This window comes from Jaculus jaculus, chromosome 2, assembly GCF_020740685.1.
Source record: "Jaculus jaculus isolate mJacJac1 chromosome 2, mJacJac1.mat.Y.cur, whole genome shotgun sequence".
NCBI lineage: Eukaryota > Metazoa > Chordata > Mammalia > Rodentia > Dipodidae > Jaculus > Jaculus jaculus.
Genome location: NC_059103.1, coordinates 11955520 through 11975872, shown reverse-complemented (window position 1 = coordinate 11975872; position 20353 = coordinate 11955520). Strand labels below are relative to the sequence as shown.

The 20353-nt window shown below is 52.3% G+C and overlaps 1 protein-coding gene and 1 non-coding gene across 2 annotated transcripts in view; both read left to right on the top strand.

The window, feature by feature from the left end:
- The window catches only part of Srrm3 (serine/arginine repetitive matrix 3), a 95456-nt gene extending 77754 nt beyond the window's left edge, over positions 1–17702 (top strand). The window contains exons 13-16 of the mRNA XM_045143920.1: positions 10332–10690; positions 11735–11962; positions 12174–12311; positions 16203–17702. Of these exons, the coding sequence (XP_044999855.1) occupies positions 10332–10690; positions 11735–11962; positions 12174–12311; positions 16203–16431 (954 nt within the window). The 3' untranslated portion in view covers positions 16432–17702. The remainder of the gene's footprint in view (positions 1–10331; positions 10691–11734; positions 11963–12173; positions 12312–16202) is intronic.
- Positions 13366–13472, top strand: LOC123458982. The gene has a single exon (XR_006635915.1). It is a non-coding gene; the product is annotated as a U6 spliceosomal RNA (small nuclear RNA).
- Positions 17703–20353: the final 2651 nt, after the last annotated feature.

Below are 20353 nucleotides of genomic sequence, written 5' to 3'. Positions count from 1 at the left end.
AACCCCGACTATGTTTTTGTTTGTTTTTTAGCCTCCCATTTGAAACGTGGTAATATTGTGATTCCATTTCTTGTTTAGCCAAGGGTGGGGACGTTTATGTCATTTTTCCTATTATTTTGTTTCTGTTTGTATTTCCTTTTTTTCTTTTTCTTTTGTAATGTACAGAAATGCAAGCATTCTCTCTCTCTCTCTCTCTCTGGTTTTATTTTCTTCTATCTTCTGTGTTATTCTAGAATTTTGGTTTTGTGTGTGTTACTGTGGGAGCCTTTCTAATGGAGAGATGCTTTTTGGAATTTCAAGTGGATATTTAATCACATACGTACCTCTATATTCTTATTTTCCTCCCTCTGTAATCCGAATTTAAAAGGGAAGACACAAGACAGCTACATCAACAATGCCTGCTACATCGTCAGGGGCAGGGAGCCTCTTGGGACCATAGGGACATACTGGAACTGTCTCAAATTCTAAATGTCCAATACCGGTGCTCTTGAATCTATTCAGAACCTTGAGAGAAGTGGACACTTGTCCTGAGTTACCTGGGGACCTTTCTGGATGTAGAATGGCTGGAGTGATGAGGACAAGCAGAGGATACCTGCTCAACCCTTTTAGTGTCCTTCAGGTCCTTGGAAAAACCTGGAGGAAGAATTTGGAAACCCTTGTAGGTTTAACGTGGGTCAAGCTGTCCAAGCCAGACATGCAAGCCTAAAGAAAAATGGCATTCTGGTCTTGGGACAAGCCAGTAATGTCCCAGCTCCACATAAATGATTTCACCTGGAAAGCAGAGCTGGGCTCAGTGGCACACACCTGTTCTCCCAGCACTTGGGAGGCTGAAACAAGGTTCTAGGTCAGCCTGGGCTATGGAATGAATTCACGCTCGGCCTGAAATTTTTAGTGAGATCCTGTCTCAGAATATCAAGTAAAAAGAGGGATGAAGACATAGCTCAGAATGTAGAGTGCTTGCCTGGAGTGTACAAAGGCCTGGATTCAATCCCAGGCAGTGAAGAAAGAGAAAGAAAGGAAGGGAAGAAAGAAGGAAGAATGGAAGGAAGGAAGGAGAGGGAAGCAGGGAGGGAGGGAGGTAGTAAGCACGCCAGGCATGGTGGCTAATGCCTATAACCCCAGCCCTAGGGAGGCTTAGGAAGAAGGATCACCATGATGAGTTCAAGGCCAGTCTGGGCTACACAGTGAGCCCAGATCAGCCTGAGCTAGACTGCGATCCTACCTCAAAACCACACAGAGCAGGAGGGAGAGGCTAGGGATAATAGCTCAGTTGATAGTGTCCTTGCCTAGCAGGCTCAAAACCCCAAGTTTGATCCCCAGCATAAAACCAAGCAAGGTCACTGGGGCGTGGTGGTGCACGCCTTTAATCCCAGCTCTCGGGAGGCAGAGGTAGGAGGATCGCCATGAGTTCGAGGCCACCCTGAGACTCCATAGTGAATTCCAGGCCAGCTTGGGCTAGAGCGAGTCCCTACCTTGGGTGGGGGGGTGGAGAGTGGGTGACACACACCTGCAACCCCACTGCTTAAGAGGTGGAGACAGGAAGATCAGGAGTTCAAAGCCAACTTCAGTTACATAATGAGTTTTAGGCCAGCTGGGTTCCATGAGTCCCTAGTTAAATCACAATAATAAGTCATAATAATAATAATTTAAAAAATAGAAGCCATGGGGTTGATCTCAGGCAAGATTCATCCTCAATATTGAATTTGTAGTTGTTTTCCCTTTTAAATGCACGCTTCTCCTCCCACCCCGTCCTCCCCTCTCCACAGGCCTTATTTCAAACATCTTTCCTCTCTTCAGTCTGTCTGGATCTACCTGTCTGTCTTCCTGCCTCTCTGTCTGTTTCTTTCTGTTATTTCCACCCTTCTGTTTCCACACTCTCCCCTCTCTCGATGTCTGTCCTCTGTGTCTGTCTGTCTGTCTTTCCCTCCACATCTTTCCTCCCTGACATGGGCCTCTCTCCCTCCCAAGCTACGAGCCCTTCCCTACCCACCCATGGTTCTGCACTCATTAGCTGCTATATGTGCATGTCCTCTGGAGGGTTTCTGTTGTGTGAAGAATTAAGGAAAGCTTGACTCTTGGAGCCTGTGGTTAAAATGAAAAATGATCAGTAATATAAATATTACTAATAATAGCCAATCAAACAGAGATGGCTGGGCAAGAACCCCCTTGCATTGCTGGGGCTCAGCCCAAAGACCACAGGGCACTCTGGCTCCCCCTCAGCTGGCTCAGAGGGGAGGGGGCCCAGCTTAAAGTCACTGCCCTCCCGCATTCCCTATGCAGAGATCTTCTTTTCTTTTTTTATTATTGCATTCCTATCCCTGACCACTGAGAAGGTAGGTATTCCCGCTCAGCTGTGCGCTCGCTCGCTCGCTCCATCTCAGATAAGCCCGCCTCTCTGCTTGGTTTGAATGTGGTTTTCTTTCTCTTTCTCTCAACCTCACTCTGGGCTGGGTTACTATTATTATTTTTTTCTCTTTCCTTCCTTTTCTTTATATTTCTTTCAGTGACTCTTCATTTTGACTGCACTTCCTCCAAATGGGCTACAAAGCTGTAATTTCTGGTGTGTCGTTGGTTTTCTTTTCTTTTCTTTTCTTTTCTTTTTTTTTCACTCTGCCCCTGACCCCTTCTCCCATCTTCCCTGTCCCTCCTTCTTCCTCTCCATCTCCTTGATCCCATCCGCCCACCCCCGAGCCCTCCTGTTCTCCCTCTCTTTCCATTTTGGTGTCTGAATGCATTTCTGTGTGGTTTAGCATTCCAACTTTGTGTCCCTTCCGGAACTGTATGCTATGGTGGGGCCAATCTGATTTCTGTTGTCTGGAGTGGTTGTTAAGTTCTATGCCCTTCGTCCCTGCCAGCCCATGGGGCACTGGTCACCTCCACCCTGACTTTCACTGCCCACCTGGGCCATAGGCAGTAGGCAGTGGAAGTGACTGTGTGGGCCTCTTGGTCTCCAAATCCTGGAAGAAGTTCTGAAAGTTCAGGTCACATCCCCAAAAAAGAAGAGTCCACCTCTGTGCCAGGTTGAGCTCTGGGCAGAGCCCAGGCCCTTCCCTGCCAGTAGGCTGGAGCTTGGGGGTGGCAACTACAGGGCTTTGGGGGGGCACCAGGACTGAGCCCCGTGGCTCCATGGTTTGGATGTAATGGCGGAATTACTTCGGGATAAGTAATGAGCTAGGAGCAGGCACTGGACGGTAGACATACTTGGCAAAGATTCTATGGGGTGTCTTTGACAGGTGGGGCAGACTCTTAGCTGACCTGTCTCCTGCCTGGGCCACTACCCCAGTCCAGACAGGGGCTCCTCCAAACCTCCAGTTTCCTCCCCTCTTCTGAATTTCTGAATTTGCGCAACTTAATGGTCTCTTTTGGTAGAAGACTAACCCAGAGGGCCGTCAGTAAGGGGTCAGAGTTATCTCCCACCACAGGGAGTTGTGGAAAAAATGAACCTTGGGGCCTAAGATTTCTGACTCCCCCCGCGGAGCTAGCCACACTAAAGGGACTAGGGTCAGAGGGAAGGCCCTTGGGGACTTCATTCTCCCCACCACCACCCTTCTTTCAACTGTTTCCTGCCTCATCCGAAAGCAGTTCCAGATGTTTGGCATCCCAGCTCCCGTGAGGTCTCGATGTGCCTACCTCTTCAGCTTTGGAGAGACAAGGCCTGGCCACTTCCATGTTTATCCCATGGGGATTCACTATCCAGAACGTTCTAGCAGCCTTGGGTAGTGCTTGATGGAAAGGCGCTGCATGGCTCCTGGGAAGTGTGCCGACCCGAGGGAGCATGAAGGCGTCTTCCAGATATCAGGAGAATTGAAATAATAAATAAATAAAAGTTGGGCCAGGTGTGGTGACGCACGCCTTTAATCCCAGCACTCAGGAGGCAGAGGTAGGAGGATCGCCGTGAGTTCGAGGCCAGCCTGAGACAACATAGTGAATTCCAGGTCAGCCTGAGCCAGAGTGAGACCCTACCTTGAAAAAAAAAGTTGGGATCACAGTGTGTTAAAGGCAGGCCCATGCCTGAGTTCTAAGGTGTGTGAAAGACAGAAAGACAAAGTACCCCAGGTGTTTGCTTGACCTTGTCCTGGTCACCAATCATAGGAGCGCCACTGTCCCTTCCTCCATCTTCCAGTTGTCTTTTTCCCTTGATCCTCAAATTATTCTTATAAAATAATAATAATAATGTCAACTAGGGAGGCTGTGGAGATGGCTTGGTGGAGAAAGTGCCACATAAAAACTGAGTTCAGTTCCCCACCAGCCACATTATAAACTTAGCCGGGCGTGGTGGCGCATGCCTTTAAACACAGCTCTCAGGTGGCGGAGGTAGGAGCATCACTGTGAGTTTGAGGCCAGCCTGAGAATACAGAGTGAATTCCAGGTCAGCAGGTCAGCCTGAGCTAGAGTGAGATCCAACCTTGAAAAAACAAAAACAAAACAAAAAAACCCCACCGCCTCAACAACAAAAATAAAGTGGAGAGTAGCCGGGCATGGTGGCGCACGCCTTTAATCCCAGCACTCGGGAGGCAGAGGTAGGAGGATCAACGTGAGTTCGAGGCCACCCTGAGACTACATAGTGAATTCCAGGTCAGCCTGAGCCAGAGTGAGACCCTACCTCGAAAAACCAAAAAAAAAAAAGTCAACTAGCACAAGGTACCATGGAACACAGACAGGGTTTCTAGGAATGAAGCTTAGAGGCCTTGAGGCATCTGTTCACTCATTCACTCATCCATTCATTCATTCACTCATGCCCATGCTAAGTAAATGCTGACTGAGCCCCCTTGAGTGTCAGGTCTCTGCTAAATGTCCAGGCTGGGAGAGGCAGGCAGACCTGGGTTTGCGGCCCCACCCCCTGAGGCTGGAGGACTGGCAAAAGTGAGATGGGGAAGTGGCCTGTGGAACAAGGTACCCTGGAATCACAGAGAAGCCTGGAGGTCTGGGGAGTGGGACCAGGTGACCTTGAGCTGAGCTGGGAGGGGCACAGGTCCCAGCCAGGCTGCCCTGCCAACGCCTAGAAAAGAAGCGGAGGTGCCCCCCCCGCCCCCTAAGAGATCCAGATAAAAGATCCCGGAGAGGCTAGAAGATCTCCAGCCACCGCAGGCCTATCCAGCTATGAAATCCCACAGCACATAGCTTCAGGTTTTCTCTCCATCCCTGGGAAGAATGAGACTGAGTCAAGCTAAGAGTGTCATCATGGTAATTTACCCTCCGATCCGCCACTTCGGGAATCCTGGAGGGATGGATGGAGAAGGATCTGAGGTTAATGCTAGGAGTCATCCCCCAGGGAAAGCTGTATCGGGCGCCCTACCTAACAGCTTCCTGCCTTCACCCCTTCATGGGTCTCCTGGTCTTCCTGTACTGCTCTGATCCCCCTTGTCTGTGAAGGGCCCATACCTCCCTCCCAAGCCCTTTACAAACCATCCCGGCAAAGAATCCACTTATCCGCATGTTGGAAAAACAAAGGTTCCCCCAGCATGAGACTTTCCATAAGTTCTCTTAACAAACTTGACTCACCTTTGAAGGCATGGTGGTCTATTTGGGTTAGGGTGGGGACAGTATGGTCAGAGGAGATGAGAGAAGTGTCAGGAGCTCAGGTCTCAAGACATACCACACAAGAAGTAGCTATTAAAGGCGTGGTGGCGCACGCCTTTAATCCCAGCACTTAGGAGGCAGAGGTAGGAAGATCTCCATAAATTCGTGGCCACCCCCAGTGAGACTACATCGTGAATTCCAGGTCAGCCTGGGCTAGAGTGAGACGCTACCTCCTAAAACCAAATATAAGTAAATAAAAAGAAGTAGCTATCATGCCTTGGACCTCAGTGCTTGGGAACAGAACCCGTATTGGGGGTGTTCAGCTATCGAAGAGGTGGAGGCAGGAAGATCAGGAGTTCAAGGTCGTTTTTGGCCACAAGTTGGAGGCCAGCCTGAGCTACATGAGACCCTGCCTTAGAAAAAAAAGGAGAGGGGCTGGGGAGTTGGATCAGTGTGTAAAGTGTTTGTCATGCAAGTATGAGGACCTGAGTTCAGATGCCCAGCACCGGTGCCAAATGCAGGGTGTGGCATTGTCCACCTGTAATCCGGATACGGGGAGGCAGAGAGAAGATCTCAGGCTCGCTGGCTAGCTAGTCTAGTCCAATCAGTGAGCTCTGGGATCATTGAGAGACCCTTCTCAAAAAGTAAACTGAGCATGCTTTTAATCCCAGCACTGGGGAGGCAGAGATGGGAGGATCACTGTGAGTTCGAGGCTAGTCTGGAACTACAGAGTGAGTTCCAGGTCAGACTGAGCTAGAGTGAGACCCTACCTGGAAAAAAAAAAAATCAAACAAAAGAAAAATAAAGTGGAGCCGGGCGTGGTGGCACACGCCTGTAATCCCAGCATTGGGGAGGCAGAGGTAGGAGGATCGCTGTGATTTCGAGGCCAGCTTGAGACTATATAGTGAATTCCAGGTCAGCCAGGGCTACAGTGAAACCCTAACTCAAAAAAAAAAAAAAAGTAAATAAATAAAATAAGCGGAGAATGACCCAGTAAAACACCCGACATAATGACATAATCGGCCTCCACACAGACATTTGCACACACACACACACACACACACACACACACACACACACCACACATGCATATGCACAAAAACAGAAAAAGGGGCCAAGTTGCCACCAGATAACAGGCCCTCTGCCCGCCTATGCTTGCCTCTGCCCAGGGCAGAGAGACCATGACCCCACTGGCTCCCACAGGGCCCACCTCAGCTATGGTGCTCATTGGCTGTGTGAGCCATCAATCACAATCTGGCTGTGCATTGCCAACAATGGGGCCCACCTTCTGGCTCCAGCTCCTTGCCAGGCTCTATGCAGGCTTACAAAGAGGTCAGGGCACCATACATCCTGCCCCTACAGGAAAGGTTTAGATCTGGTGCCAAGGAAACTTGTGACCTCACGGTGCCCCGGAAGGTCCCCAGGGGCTGCTGAGAGCCCTCAGTTCAGAGCCCAATCAGTGTTTAGGACTCTTTGGTTGGTCCTCCGCCCTTTCAAAGCCAGGACTTCCTCCTCAGCCATGAATTAATACTGAGGACTCACGAGGTGTCATATCTTGTGCTCAAAACTGAGCTCCACACGAGCATGGAGACCTGAGTTCACATCTCTGGCACCCATGTAAAAAGTTGGGTGTGGCGGTGTGAAAAGCTGGAGAGACCGAGGCAGAAGTCTTGGGGCTTGCTGGTTAGGCAATGCAAATAAGACAGTGGGCTCAGCCGGGCGTGGTGGTGCACGCCTTTAATCCCAGCACTTGGGAGGCAGAGGTAGGAGGATCACCACCCTGAGACTACATAGTTAATTCCAGGTCAGCCTGGACCAGAATGAGACCCTACCTCAAAAAAAAAAAAAAAAAAAAATGGGGAGGGAGGGAATTACCATGGGATATATTTTTTAATCATGGAAAATGTTAATAAAAATTTAAAAAAAAAAAAAAGACAGTGAGCTCTAAATTCAGTGAGAAACCTAATCTCAACAAAACAAAGTGAATGCTGGGCGTGGTGGTGCGCGCCTTTAATCTCAGGACTCGGGAGACAGAGGTAGGAGGATCACCATGAGTTTGAGGCCACCCTGAGACTACATAGTGAATTCCAGGTCAGCCTGAGCTAGAGAGTGACCCTACCTCAGAAAACCAAAAAAGAAAGAGGTGAATGCCAGGCATGTTGGTGCACGCCTTTAATCTCTGCACGTGGGAGCCTGAGGTAGGAGGATCGCTGTGAGTTGGAGGCCAGCCTGAGGCTATATAGTGAATTCCAGGTCAGCCTGGGCTACAGTGAAGCCCTACCTCTGGGAAAAAAAAAAAAACACTAAACACCAAGCCTGGTGTGGTGGCGCACACCTTTAATTCCAGCACTCAGGAGGCTGAGGTAGGAGGATCGCTGTGAATTTGAGGCCAATTTGGGCTACAGCAAGTTTCAAGGAGACCCTGTCTGAAAAAAAAAAAGTGTATGAGAAAGACATCCAGTCTCCATTCAAATGCACACACATGTGCACCTACATGTATGAACATACATACATACATGAATGCACACTCCACACACATACACATGCAAAAACAATAAACAAAACGGAAGCTGTGCCCAGTATGGTGGTGCATGCCTGTAATCCCAGCACTCTGGAAGCGAAGGCAAGAGGATCAAGAATTGCAAGCCAGCCTGAGATACGTTGTGGAAAAACAAAAAAATTAAAAAAAACACTGGATATTGTATTGCATGCCTATAATATAATCCCAGCACTTGGGAGGCAGAGGTAGGAGGATCACTGTGAGTTCAAGGCCACCCTGAGACTACATAGTGAATTCCAAGGCAGCCTGAAAGCAAGACCCTACCTCAGAAAATTTAAAAAATAAAATAAAAAGAAAGAACAAAATAAAAGAAAAAAAAATCAGACATTGCATCACATGCCTTTAATCCCAGAGTTTGAGAAGTGCAAGCTAGAGCAGCAGAAGTCCAAGGTCATCCTTGGGTACCTGGTGAATTACAGGCCAGCCTAGGCTACATGAGACATTGTCTCAAAAAACAAAACTAATTTACGGAACTTAATCAGATACGAAATCAGCCTTGGTAATGATTGGGAAAGTATCAGGACAGACCTAGAGATCATTTACGAAAAGAAAACTAGCAATTAGCTCTAACAAGATGGGGCCCCAAGGGGTCAGTACGTGCAGCGAAGAGGGTGGGGAGGAGGATCAGGGTGCACACAGCACTTCTGGAATAGTACCCAGGAAGAGACATCAGAACGCAAAAGCCACCAAGCGTGGTAGCTGGCGCCTTTAATCCAGCACAGGAGAGGCAGAGGTGGGAGGATTGTTGTCAATTTGAGGCCAGCCTGGTACTATAGAGTGACATCCAGGTCAACCTGGGCTAGAGTAAGAACCTGCCTCAAAAAAAAAAAAGCCAAACCAGCTCATTTTGTGGATGGGGAAACAGAGGCCCACAGTCTTTTAAGGGCGCAGCAGGCTCCCTGTCTGGTTATATGGATCCTAACTGACTTTTTTTTGTGGGGGGGGGGGACCGACTGGCATCTCTATCCGGAAGTGAAGCGACAGGCTGGAGGAGCTGGGCTCTGCTGGTCCCTGTCTAGAGGCGGCCTGGCCTCCTCTCAGGCCCAGCGTGGGGTGGTTGCGTTTTTTCTCTCTCTCTCTCTATCTCTCTTGCATTTTTTTGTGAATCTATTGATGAACTTATGCTACCACACTTTTCCCTTCTCTTACACAACTTACCCTACTAAAGGAGGAAGTGCCACTTTCTTGGTAAGTGGACGTTAACCAAGAGGGACTTAAAAAAAAAAAATCAGAAGTTTGAAAAAAATACAGAAAAAAAAAAGAAAAGAAAAAAAAAGAGAGAAACAGAAAGACAGTCGGGTCAGTTTACTGACAGCTACAGAGCTCTTGGCAGGGCCGCAAAAAAAAAAAAAAAATTTTTTTTTCAAAAAAAAAAAAAAACAGAAAAATGTCAGGTTCCCCCAGGAAATCATTTTTTTTATTTGGGTATCTAATGACATTTGTGGATTTTTTTTTAACTTTTTTGTTTTGTTTTGTTTTTGTTTTTTACTCCTTTTCTTCGATTGAGTTTTGAGTTCAGTTGCCCCCTCCCCCTCCCCCATCTGTGTGCCGTGTGCCCCTGAACCCTCCATCCCCTTTGCCCACCCCCCCCTGGCGCTGGGGGAGGGGGGAGGCCTGGCCTGGTGGCCTGGCCCTGGCTTGGCCTCCGGGGAGGTTGGGGGGGGAGGGATTGTAGCCCTTCCTCTCTTCTCTCGACCTGGGGAGGGGGGAAGAGAATCGTCTGTCCCTCGAGGGGACAATGCCAGAGCCCCTCGATGTCCCGTCCTGGAGACGCGCCCCCCTCCCACCTCGATCCCTTGCAGCCCTGTACCCCCTCCCCACCGCTCCGCTCCCCCCCCCTTGTGTTTTGCATGCTGAAAAACTTGCATGGTCTGCATTGTCTATAGGCCAGAAGGTGGACGATCAGGAGAGGTAGAAACAGGCAGGAGCGGGGGAAACCGTGTGTGCGATGCTCCGGGACGCGGCCCTCCTCCCGGGCCCGGTGAAAGCCCTCTCTCCTTTTCTCCCCCCACCCCACTGTCCTCTCTGTCGCCCTCCTCGACCCCCTCTCCTCTCTCTCTCCGTCTCTCCGCCTGTCTTGCATTTGTCCTTCTACCCACCCTGGCTTCCCTGCCGCCCCTCGGCGCCGTCCTGCCTCTCCATCCCTCCTGCGCCCCTCCTGCACCTCGGCCCGGCCTCTCTGTCTCTCTGATCCCCCTCCCCGCCCCTCCGTGTCCTCCTCCGCCTCTCTCTCCCCCCACCCCCCCATCAGAAGCCCAGCTCGCCTTCACCCAGGGCCCGCGACAAGGCGGCCAGCGCCGCGCCCACGCCGCCCGCGCGCGGGAAGGACAGCCAGAGCCCACGCTCGGCGAGGTCATCTCAGGGCCGCGGAGGCCGCGCCGCGGGAGGGACCGGCCGGCGCCGGCGGCGGCGGCGGAGGAGGAGGCGGCGATCGCGGTCCTCGGTATCCGGGCCCCGCCGCAGGGGTCGACGGCGCGCCAGGCCCGCTCCGCCCCGGGGCTCGTCCCGCTCGCTCAGCCGGGTTCACTCGAGCAGCGACTCGGCCGGAGGTGTCCAGGGACCCGGGCCAGAGCCGGGCTCGGAGCGAGGCCACGGCGGACACGGGAAACGGTGAGCCAGCCTCCTGTCCACACTCCGCAGACGTTCCCCCCGTAATGGGTCACCCCCATATGGAGACCCCCCCAACCCCGCCGTCTCTGATCATCCCCGTGTAGAGACGTGTCATGGATCACCCCAATGGTGCTTCCCTCACTGACGACCTCACATGGAGCCCTTCATTGATCACCCCACATATAGCCCTTCATTGATCACCCCACATGGAGCCCTTCCTTGGTCACCCCACATGGAGCGCTTCATTGATCACCCCACATGGAGCCCTTCCTTGGTCACCCCACATGGAGCGCTTCATTGATCACCCAACATGGAGCCCTTCCTTGGTCACCCCACATGGAGCCCTTCATTGATCACCCCCACATGGAGCCCTTCAGTGATCACTCCACATGGAGCCCTTCATTGATCATCCCACATGGAGCCCTTCATTGATCACCCCCACATGGAGCCCTTCAGTGATCACTCCACATGGAGCCCTGTTATTGGTTCCCCAAGAGAGATCCTCTCATTGACCCATACTGAATTCCCACATGGAGCCGTCTCATGGATTACCCCCATTGGAGTTTCCCTCATTGGTCACCCCAGATGGAACCCCCTCATTGATCACATCCATGAGTACCCAGTCATTAACTGTATGTAGTATATCAAACTTCCTCCTTGGAGCCCTCATTGATCACTACCCACACACGAAGCCCCCTCGTTGGTCACCCCATATGTAGTCCCTCTCATTGATCACCCCTTAGTGGTGCCCCCACATTTACTGTTGAATATCGACCCTCCTCATCTCATTACCTCCTCACAGACCTTCCCCCCAGAACTGATCATCCTTCTCCAGGGCGCCCCCTCTTCTTCTCCACCCAACACCCCCCACACGCACACATAGTGTGTTCTCCCCTCCCAATGAACACCCCCTCCACTGGGCTCCCTCTTTACTGCTCTTGCTTCCCCCCAACCATGCATCGTCCCTCTGATGTCCCCTCCCCTTTGTGAAGCCCCGCCCCGCAGCCCCTCCCACTGAGCCCCGCCCCGCGCCCCCTCCTCCAGGGCAAAGGAGCGGCCCCCGCGCGCCCGGCCGGCCAGCATCTCGCCGTCCCCAGGCCCGCACGGCCGGCGCGGTGGCGGCGCGGAGGGCAACAGCTCGTCTCGCAGCCCCGGCCCGCATCCTCGATCCTGGAGCTCCAGCTGCTCGCCCTCCAAATCGCGCTCGCGCTCCCCAGATAAGAGAACCCGCAGCCCCAGCCGCTCACCATCGCCCAAGAAACCCCTGGGCCGGTGAGTGCCCCGGACGCGGATGGGTGCAGAACTGGGGTCCTGGGTGGCAGAACTGGGGTCCAGGCTTGCCGATCGGAGGTGGAGGGGGAGAAGAGGGTTTGGGGAGTGGGTGGATCCAGGCTCGGGATGTCTGGGTACCCGGGCTCAGGACACGCGTGGCGGGAGCCGGGACCTAAGGCGAGCCCGCTCAGCGCTGGCTGCCCCCCTGCAGGGACAAGGACAGCGAGGGCCGGGCGAGGCACGCCGAGGCCGAGGCCGCCCGCGCCCGGCGCCGATCCCGCAGCTATTCGCCCATCCGCAAGCGGCGCCGCGACTCGCCCAGCTTCATGGAGCCGCGGCGCATCACCAGGTACCTAGGGGTGCCTGGGAGGCGTGGGCGCAGTGCACCGGAGATACGGGACTAGGGCCACTTGCCCTGTGTCAGTTGAGACCAGAGGGACATGAGAGAGAGAGGTCACTTTCATTAGCCTGGGGGGGCCTTTCAGGATCCACTGATTCCGAGCCAGGCTCGGGGAAGAGACGAATAATGCAAGGGAGTGTGTGTGGGGGGGGGGGCCGGGACTAAAGGAGGGATGGGCTGTATGAAGGGGGCCCGATGGGGGCTGGGTGGGTCAGTCACAGAGATGGGGGAGCCTCAGGAAGGGAAAAAGTCAAGGATGGGAGCGGCCGGGGGCGGGGGGCGGGAGGGGGATCTGTATTTGGATCCTGGTCGCCAGCTGCAAGTGTGGAGTTCAGTTCTGGAAGATTCCACCCACCCACATCTGGAGCCCCTCCATCCTTCCCCACATCCGTTTCATCCACAATGACGCCTCCTTTTCTCCTTCATCTCAAGGTCCAGCATGCTGAGTGGCCTGTGGCCAGCCTGGGGGCCACGTGGACCTGGCTCCACAGGCTGCCAGGCGGGATGCCCAATGTGAGCTAGTCTGGCAATGGTCAGCTGTCCGTCTGTCTGCGTCTTCCTTTCTCACTAACTTCCCAGCCCACTGGGGAATTGGAGGAGGGGGCATGGGTTTCTGGCCTTTGGGGCAGACATCTGAAGAAACCCACCTAGGCCGGGGGTGTGGCTGATTTGGTAGAAGTCAGAAAACTAGACGGACCTGGGCCTAGGAATGTGGATGCATCACCCTAAAGCTGAGGCTAGTGGTTCATTCAGGCTCGTCACCCAAGCTACTCAGGGTGCTGAGGCAGGAAGATGGAAAGTTTAAAGCCAGCACGGGGAAGACCCTGACTCAAAAGACAAAAAGAGAGAGAGAGAGCCAGATGTGGTGGCGCGCACCTTTAATCCCAGCACTCGGGAGGCAGAGGTAGGGGAACCGTGAGTTCGAGGCCACACTGAGACTACATAGTGAATTCCAGGTCAACCTGGACAAGAGTGAAACCCTACCTCGAAAACCAAACAAACAGTGCTCGCTTTGGTAGCACATGCACTAAAATTGAAACGATACAGAGAAGATTAGCATGACCCCTGTGCAAGGATGACACACAAATTGGTGACGTGTTCTATATTAAAAAAAAAAAAAGTAGAGATCTGGAGTTGTGGCTCAGCAGTAGAGCACTGGCCTAGAATCCCCCAGTGAGGGGCTGGGGGCGTGGCTCAGTGGTAGAGCTCCTGCCTAGAATCCCCCAGTGAGGGGCTGGGGGCGTGGCTCAGTGGTAGAGCTCCTGCCTAGAATCCCCTAGTGATGGGCTGGGGGTGTGGCTCAGTGGTAGAGCTCCTGCCTAGAATCCCCTAGTGAGGGGCTGGGGGCGTGGCTCAGTGGTAGAGCTCCTGCCTAGAATCCCCCAGTGAGGGGCTGGGGGCGTGGCTCAGGGGTAGAGCTCCTGCCTAGAATCCCCCAGTGAGGGGCTGGGGGCGTGGCTCAGTGGTAGAGCTCCTGCCTAGAATCCCCAGTGAGGGGCTGGGGGCATGGCTCTGGGATCCAGCACTTGCCTGGACTAGGCTAGTGAGTGGCTGGCAGAGTAGAGACCTTTCCTAGCTTCCACGAGGCCTTAGGATCAATCCCTAGATACACACTTTAAAAAGTCGCTTGAAGTCCAATAAAGTTCAGGATTACTCTGGTATGAGTCTTCAACCCACAGGCAAAGTTCTGAGCCTAGCTTTGTCATGCCTTGCTGGGCAGCCTGGGGAGATTGGGCATAATTCCCCATGCCTTAGTGGCCATATGTGTTTTATTTTATTTATTTATTTATTTTAATGAAAGAGAATGAGAGCTGGCATGCCAGAGCCTCCAGCCATTGCAAAGGAACTCCGGACGCGTGCGCCCCCTGTGTGCACATGTGACCTTGTGCGCTTGTGTCACCTTGTGCATCTGGCTTATGTGGGGTCTATAGAATCGAACATGGGTCCTTAGGCTTCATAAGCAAGTGCCTTAACCACTAAGCCATCTCTCTGGCTCAAATTTTTTTCTTTCTTTTCTCGAGAGAGTACAGACCAGGGCCTCCTGCCATTGTAAACAAATTCCAGTCACATGTACCACTTTGTGCATCTGGCTTTACATGGGTACTGGGGAATTGAACCCAGGCCATCAAGCTTCACAAGCAAGTGCCTTTAACCACTGAGCCATCTCTCCAGCCCCCTCATCTGTGTCTAGAACCCATGGGAATAGTTTCGACTCCAACGAACAGATGCTTGAGTTTCCCTAGTTCTGGTCAGTCCTGGTCTCCGAGGAAGCTACATAGCCTCCTCCAAGAACCAGAGCTATAGGTTAGACCACTATACTTGGGACAGCACCCAGGACAAATCCACCCATAGGCTGAGGGTCCCGAGAGAGCCAGATGCCCACACCTTCCACCTGGCACTCGCCTCAGTGCCTCTAATTCAGACTGCCTCCTCCTCCCACTAATCACACCTGTTTTCTTCCTCAGAATTAATCCCACCGTGACGGGGCATTGTAGTCCCTTAACCACTTTTCTTTTCTCCAAGTCATAGCCTCTTATCTTCAAAACTAACTCCGGGCCAGCGGGAGGGAGCTGAGGGGGGTGGGTCGGGGCGAGTGGTGTGAGGTTGGGTCTTGAGCAGCCTTGGCCAGGGGCTTCCTCCTTGTCCCCTCTGAGTGGCCTGCAAAACCAAACCCTGTGATCACATAGAGGACACAGAAACTGGGCTGGGCCACATCCACAAACACTTCTAGCCAAGACTCCGCTGGCTGGCCTTGGTTGCCATAAGTCGATCCCGTGTAAAACCTTCATACCAGATGGCACGTATGTGGAATCCCAGTACTTGAGAGGCTGAGGCAGGAAGTTGTGAGTTCCAGGCCAGCCTTGGCTACATAACGAAACCCTGTCTTAAAAACACAAAAAGTAAGCCAGGCGTGGTGGTGCACACCTTTACTCCCCAGCATTCGGGAGGCTGAGGTAGAAGGATCACTGTGAGTTCAAGACCAGCCTGAATTCCAGGTCAGCCTAGCCTGAGCTAGACCAAGACTCTACCTCAGGAAAAAAAAAAAAAAAAAGTCAGGTGTGGTAACACATGCCTGTCATCCCAGCATTTAGGACGTGAAGACAGAAGGATCAGGAGTTCAAGGGCAGCCTTGATTACATTATAAATTAGTGGTCAGCCAGATCTATACAAAACCCTGCTTCGAAAAATAATTTAAAAACAGCCGGGCGTGGTGGCGAGCACCTTTAATCCCAGCGCTCGGGAGGCAGAGGTAGGAGGATCACTGTGAGTTCGAGACCACCCTGAGACTACTTAGTGAATTCCAGGTCAGTCTGGACTAGAGTAAAACCCCACCTTGAAGAAAAAATATAAACTAACAATAATAAGATAAAGAGCATTTGAGGAAGACATTCAACATTGCTTTCTGGTCTGCACACACATGCGCACGCGCACACACGCACGCACGCACACACACACACACACACACACGTGCACTCCCCGCTACCCCTCACCCCCACGGGAAAAAAAAAAAAGCAGTTTTTATTTATTCAGCAAATACTTAGCGCATATTCAGATCAATCAGGAATTGTACTCCTTGCCCTGTACACAGGCAAGGAGCAATAAACAAACAAACAAATAAACAAACAAATAAAAAAGATCGACATGGAATTGGCAAGGGATTCCTGCCCATCAATCATAGCCTGTTTGGAGGCAGAGGTCTCTGAGGCCAAGACTCCAAGGGGAATTGAGGCAGGAAGCCGCAGCCCCTGCTGGGATGGGGGTCAGGGCGTGAGCGAGGGCTGCGCGTGGGCAAAGTTCCAAGCCCTGGTTGGCCTGTGATCCGCTTTTTCTTCTCTGCAGCGCCCGAAAGCGTCCCATCCCCTACTACAGGCCGAGCCCGTCCTCTTCCTCCAGCGGCCTGAGCAGCGACTACTCCAGCCGGAGCCGCAGCCGCAGCCCGAGCCCGGGCCGCAGCCACGGGAGCTATAGCAGCCGCAGTCGCGCGACCCGCAGCCGCACGCGCAGCCCCTCCAGGACCCCCAGTGCCAGCTACCACAGCAGGAGCAGTTCTGAGAGTGGGGGCTTCTGAGCCCAGACAGACCCAGCTGGGGGGAGGGGTCCCCCTGGCACAAGGAGAGGCTGAACTCCCACCTAGGACCTGGGGAGGAAGGGGGCTGTGACATCCCCCCCCCCCAAACACACTGCAATTGAGAGGTTCTGGGGTTGGGGAACAGCATGCGGGCAGATGGGATCAAGGAAGACCTCCAGAGTGGGCGTGCCACCCAGAAGGAGGAAACAGACTGTGCTGTCCCTTAAAGGGTGCCCACCTCCATCTCTTGCCCACCCACCATGCCCAGGGATCAAAGAGCCTTTGCGAACATAGGGATTGCCCTGTTCCTCTTCCTGCTTGAGGCCTGCCTGGGGCCCCGTTGCCCACGTATGGTACAAGAGTCCACAATAGGCTGTTACTTCAGCTCAGCTCACTGGACCATGGCACCTCTCCAAAGGTGCCAAGGCTGGGAGACCCCTCTCCAATCCGTACACTCCATAGCACAGTTCTCTCTCTCTCCCTCTCCCTCTTTCCCCCTCTCCCTCCCTCCCTCCCTCTTTCTGTCTCTCATGGACCACAAGGTGACTATAAGTAAACCAGACGGAAGGAAGAATGGGCCGACCCTCGGTGTAGGCTGGGGCGTTCACTCTTGGTCCAGTCTCTCCAGCCCTCACACCAAGCCCAGATCAAAACCAAAGCTAGCAGATCTTCAAGCAGGACAAGAGATGAGGGGGTGTGTGGGGAGGGGGCGGGTGGAATTCAGACCACCCTAAGGTCAAAGACGGGGTGGTTCAGACCAAGAGGTGAAAGAGAACACGGGTAGACAACGGAGGAATTTTTGAGCGTGGGGTCGTCGTGAAGGTGGGAAGAGTGGAAAACATCCTTAGTATGCAGCCGCCCCCCCCCCCCAAGAGGAGGGCACAGCCCGGTGGTATCTGGGACATGACAGGTACAGGATAACATGCAATGAGCTTTGGGGCATCCCCAAGACAGGTTTTGTTCCCAGGCTTTGGTGGGACAGGGTCAGCAAAGGTTTCCCCCCCACACACACCCAGAGCAGGAGCAAGTAGGCTTCAGGCAAGGCTCTTGGCCTGGGGACATCGACCAGGAAGCAGCGGCCCCCCAGCCCCCTCCTCCAGGGGCCCTCAGGGATTACACAAAGTCTTCCTTGGCCCAACAGGGCAGATGCCCTGGGCTCTGGTGGGGGGGGGAGGGGTCTGGGGTCTGGTCCGGGTTGCACCCTCTCTCAATTTCCCCCTCCCTTTCTCGGCGGTGCGGATAACGATTGGACTCTTAATAAAAACACTAGGTGCCCGGATGGTAGGCGTTTGACGTCAAGCCTCGGTGGACGTGGGCCTCTGGAATTGCTGGGGAAGGCGGGGAGGGAAGAGACTGGGGTCATTTCCTCTGAAGACTGGGGCCCTGGGGGCATCAGGGAGAAGCGCTGGCATGGAGGAGCAAGATCCCATCTGTTCATTACCCTACCTCTGCAACTGCAGCCCCCAGGCTCTGTGTGTGTGTGGGGGGGGGGGGTGGCAGAGGTCACCTTTGATTGTCTGCTTCAATCACTCTCTCCACCATGTCTTTTTAAAAATATATTTTAAGCCTGGTGCAGTGGAGCACTCTTTTCATCCCAGCACTCGGGAGAAGACAGAGGTAGGAGGATCGCCGTGAGTTCGAGGCCATCCCTGAGACTACATAGTGAATTCCAGGTCAGCCTGGGCTACAGTGAAACCCTACCTCGAAAAACCAAAAATAAATGAGTAAATGAAACATTTTATTTGCCGAGCGTGGTGGCGCACGCCTTTCATCCCAGCACTCAGGAGGCAGAGGAAGGAGGATCGCTATGAGTTTGAGGCCACGGCGCTCCTCCAACCTTAGCATCATGAAGAGTTAGATTAAAGGTGTGTGCCACCATGCCCAGCTTTTTATGATTTTTTTTTCTTTTTTTAAAAAATGTGTTTATTTATTTGAGAGAGAGGCAGATAGCCAATGGGCACGCCAGGGCTTCCAGCCACTGCAAAGGAACTCCAGATGCAGGTACCACCTTGTGCATTTGGCTTACGTGGGTCCTAGGGAATCCAACCTAGGTCCTTAGGCTTCCCAGAAAGTGTTTTAACTGCTAAGCCATCTCCAGCCCTGTTTCTGGTTTGTTTGTTGGTTTGTTTTGTGGCAAGGTCTTTCACTGGCTTGTAGCTGGGTAATTAGGCTACACTAGCTGGTCAAGGAGACATAGGGAGCTGCGTGTCTCCACCTCTCCAGGGCTGGGGTCACAAGTGCTCAGTGCCATGTCTGGCTTTTTGTGGTGGTGGTTGTTTTCAAGGTAGGGTTTCACTATAGCCTAGGCTGACCTAGAATTCACTATGTAGTCTCAGTCTGGCCTCGAACTCACAGTGATCCTCCTTCCTCTGCCTCCTGAGTGCTGGGATCAAAGGCGTGTGCCACTATGCTTGGCTCCATGTCTGGCTTTATGTGGGGTAGTGGTGATCAAACGTAGGTTCTTATGCTTTCAAAGCAAGCACGTTACTGACTGAGTTATCCCATGAATCCTGTTTTTTATTTTACTTCACTTTGTTTTATTTATTTATTTGAGAGACAGAATGAGACAGAGAGAGAGAAAGAATGGGCACACCAGCGCCTTCAGCCATTGCAAACAAATTAGATGCATGCACCATCTTGTGCATCTGGTATACAGGGGTCCTGGGGAATCAAACCAAGGTCCTTTGGCTTTTCAGGCAAGCACCTTAACCACTAAGCCATCTCTCCAGCCCCGTCCTGTTTTTTGTTTCTTTTGTTTTTTGGTTTTTGTTTGTTTTGGTTTTTCAAGGTAGGGTCTCACTATAGCTCAGGCTGACCTGGAGGTCATTATGTAGTCTCAGGGTGGTCTTGAACTCATGGATATCCTCCTGCTTCTGCCTCCAGAGTTTTGTTTTTTTTTTTAATTTATTATTTATTTACTTATTTTGAGACAAGGTCTCATGTGTCCCAGGTTGACCTTGAACTTCCTCTGTAGCTGAGGCTGGCTTTGAACTCCTCTTCCTCCTGTCCATCTCCCAAATACTGGGATTATAGGCCTGTGCTCCACTTCACCCTGTGCCTCCCACAATTTCTATTTTTATTCATTTTAAATAAATTATTGATTTGAGAGAGAAAGGCAGATAGAGAATAGGTATGCCAGGGCCTCCAGACACTGCAAACAAACTCCAGACACATGTACCACCTTGTGCATCTGGCTTTACATGGGTACTGGAGAATTGCACCTGGGTCCTTTGGCTTTGCAAACAAATGCTTTAACCACTAGGCCATCTCTCCAACCATCTATTTTTTTTTAAAGTTTTTGAATTAAGTTCTCACTCTGGTCCAGTCTGACCTCGACAGCCCTCAATTTTTATATTTTATTTATTATTATTTGCAAGCAGAGAGAGAGGGGGAGAGCACACCAGGGTCTCCTGCCACTGAAAACAAGCCCAGATGCTTGTGCCACCTTATGTAACTGGCTTTACATGGGCACTGGAGAGCTGAACCCAGACTGTCAGACTTTGCGAGCAAGCGCCTTTACTTACTGAGCCATCCTCCCAGCCTTCCCACTACTTCAGTGAAAGTACAAAGACCTTCATCGTGCCAGATGCCAAGACACAACAACCTCAGGAAGCAAGAAATGACCACATCCCCATTATTTCTAAAATGCACCTGACTATTCCTCCATTCCTTTGCTGATCTTACACTTTTTTTTCTTTTGGTGTTTCGAGGTAGGGTTTCCCTCTCGCCCAGGCTGACCTGGAATTCACTATGTAGTCTCAAGGTGGCCTCAAACTCACGGTGATCCTCCTACCTCTGCCTCCTGAGTGTTGGGATTAAAGGCATGTGCCACCACGCCCTACAAACACTTCTTGAATCCTGCCTGTACACTGAATCCAGTTCCCACTTCTGAGAACATTGTACTGAATGACTGACACAGGAC